Below are 2,996 nucleotides of genomic sequence, written 5' to 3' on the forward strand. Positions count from 1 at the left end.
AAAAAAAAATACAAATAAAATAAAATAAAAAATACAAGTAAAATAAAAACTATACGATATCAACGGGTTGCCCCCGTCTAAAGGCAAAGTGGTCCATCGGCGTAAATATGAAGTGACGCGCCATGCAGACGAGGCACCGCGCCGCAGGTGTACACGTATATAGTTGCTGTCTGCATCGCGCGCAATTCCTGAATTTCAGGAACCGTACTCTCGGGATCGCCAAATGAGCCTCGGATCGTGGGTGGAGCACCCTCTGCTGAAGCGGGAGCTCCAGCCAACACGAGGCGCAGATTCGGCGGTGGAAGGGGTCGTCCGTTCAAAAAAGAAATGATATTTTTAATATTTCTTTTCACGCACGCACATTCAGGAATATCCATTTCACTGTTGAGTTCGTGGCGTTATCAATATGACACATTTGTTGGTGAAATTCTATATCTACATATTAATAATCTAGTATTTTAAAAAAATTTCTGCAACACTTTCACACATCGATAACGCCAGGAACTGGACACTACTGTTTATGTATTTTTCACTTACTTTCGTTTTATAAATGCGGCACTTCACGAATAACTTTCAAGCAATTGTCTTTACCACTGTCGGACTGCGAATGCCTTTGAAAACGTTACAACGAAAGATCCAATCCAGCGAGAAACAAAAACTGTTGAGTACGCATCAGCATTTGTCAGGGGAGGCTGATAAAATCCTTCGCGAGTATTATGATAAAGATTTGATACTGGATCCAAGAACCGATCTTCCAGCGAGAAACAAAAACTGTTGAATAGGCATCAGCATTTGTCGGGAGGCTGACAAACATTACACCGGATGAGAATATGATATGGGGGAAATGCGCTAGAAAGAAAGACGCATATATCCAAGCTATTTTTTATTGATAAAAAAAAATACATACATTTTTTATTTCTGGTATTTCAACCACCAGTTGTATAATTTAAATACATTTTGTAAAGCGCAATTCGTTACATGGTTTATGCATCGCATGGTATTAGTAACATCAAGATTTTTCAAACACGCGATATCTTTGTAATCAGCATCCATGGTCTCAATAGTTACATTCACATTTCTATGAAGTAGATTTTTCAACCAGTCACGTTTTGGCTTCCCTTGACATATGCGATAGGCCATGCATCGTCGTCGTCGACTATTGCCGTTGTAATCAATCGTTTCGCCATACTGTATGGAACGAAACCATCTTCCCACGAGAGTCCATGATGATTTGCCGTCACCCAAGAAGAACGAGATTTATCGGCTGCCGATAGTAAATTCCATGGATACGGGCTTTTGAAAATGTAATGGGTGAGAACGGTTCCTTTTCTCAACACCGCCACTTCCTTTACGATAAACCTGGTTCTGTCGGTGAACCCTTGTATGTCAACAAACGTTGGTACCATCGTGACGATATCTTTGAAACTACGCCACAATGCGAGGTGTCCATCTCTTACATATTACAAATATTGCTGATGCTGCAGTTTATGTGATTTTGCACACAACGTTGGACAATGGACAGTATTCGATGTCGCGATCATGCAAAATAAGACAGTACGGGGTAGTATTTGATGGCACGTTTTCTTTGCAATCAAATTCTATTCGCACATCTACGGTGGCGCTCTTGATTGATTCGTTCTGTCGCGAGCAATCGATGACTACAAACGGCCCATGCAACAAAAAGTTGTTCGTGTTGCAAAGCGTTTCGTAACAGTCGTATCCGTAATAAACTTTACGAAAACGTGCATACATATCAAAAAGAATAGCATATCTGTTTCTATCAAAATCAAGATTCAAGTCATCGTATGGATAAAAGTCAGAGTTTAGATAAAGTTTCACCTTGGTCAATTTACATATATCGAAATTGCTCGCATCTTCAGACATGATATTCTTTCGACCAGTCTGCAGTGCAAAAATGACGTATCGCGGTTTCTTCAGCTGAGTCGCAGTTTTAACGGCCCACGAATGTTTCGTCGTACTTTGCAACAAAGGATACTCGTACAGGACCCACGAACGAAAACTCATGCTTAGGTATTGCCCGCTTTCGAAAATTCGCAACAACGATAGTTTATTCGTATCATTCAGTACGACGTGAGGCATTTGCCACTGTATCTTTAATAATTCGACCACCGGTTCCAGCGTGGAATCTCCAACGATGCAGTTATTATCACTGCACGCGCGTATAAGAATGAGTTCGTGACGAGCGTTGATTACTATACGCCTGTAATCTTCGCAAAAACTCAACAGCATGTTGAGCGGTACGCAAAAGTTAAAGTAACCTATCGGTGTGTTTGACTGCGTGATCCATCCAGCATTCCGTAAAATTAGCGATTTGTCAAATGTTAGGGACACAAAATTTTTGATGGTGCTTGTTATTCCAACGTTTCTGTTGCGATCAATCTCCACACCATTGAGTTTATATCGAATTTCATCAAACATAAAGGCTACACAATTGTTTCCGAGGTGTGGTTCCACCCCTTCCTTTGGTTTCTTTACTCTGAATCTTCCTCCAACGTATAAAAAGCTCTCGCATGGTAACGTGTATAAATCCTGCTGTTGTATAGGTATTCGTATCTCATTGTTGTGCTCAAACGTTGTGTTGGCGTATGAGTTGTATGTGTGAGTCTCAATCTTGGCGATGCTGTCGTCAAAGGTCGGTTCACCTCCAATGTTTAAGATATTAGCCATTTCGTACAACGAAACCCAACGATTTCAAAAATTCAGCATTCGATGCAGTCAGCTTTGCAGGTGATTGAATTGTCTTTTCGCCCAATGGTTGTAGACCGCCAATATTCGATACAGTGAGTTTCGCAGGCGATCGAATTGTTTTTTCTTTGTTTTCACGTGTCGTCTGCTCCGCTTCGTTCAATACAAGGCTCTCCCACTATGGCCGTTGTCTCCGCACATGCAGTCGAACGGTGATCTGCTCCCCTCGAAAATCTAACAATTGACTGTCTTGATCCACGATGCGAATCGTCACATCCGAGATGTTTCGT

The 2,996-nt window shown here is 41.4% G+C and overlaps 1 protein-coding gene across 1 annotated transcript; it reads right to left on the minus strand.

Moving 5' to 3' along the window:
* Positions 1-1,485: 1,485 nt before the first annotated feature.
* LOC128875055 (uncharacterized) lies at positions 1,486-2,688 on the minus strand. Its single transcript, XM_054120368.1, has one exon. The coding sequence runs from the start codon at positions 2,686-2,688 to the stop codon at positions 1,486-1,488; it is 1,203 nt and encodes a 400-aa protein (XP_053976343.1).
* Between the last annotated feature and the right edge of the window lie 308 nt (positions 2,689-2,996).

This window comes from Hylaeus volcanicus, chromosome 4, assembly GCF_026283585.1.
Source record: "Hylaeus volcanicus isolate JK05 chromosome 4, UHH_iyHylVolc1.0_haploid, whole genome shotgun sequence".
Classification (NCBI taxonomy): domain Eukaryota; kingdom Metazoa; phylum Arthropoda; class Insecta; order Hymenoptera; family Colletidae; genus Hylaeus; species Hylaeus volcanicus.

What these genes read in the sequence shown, in the direction of transcription:
- LOC128875055 (XM_054120368.1), bottom strand. Translation starts at nt 2,688, where the DNA reads ATGGCTAATATCTTAAACATTGGAGGTGAACCGACCTTTGACGACAGC.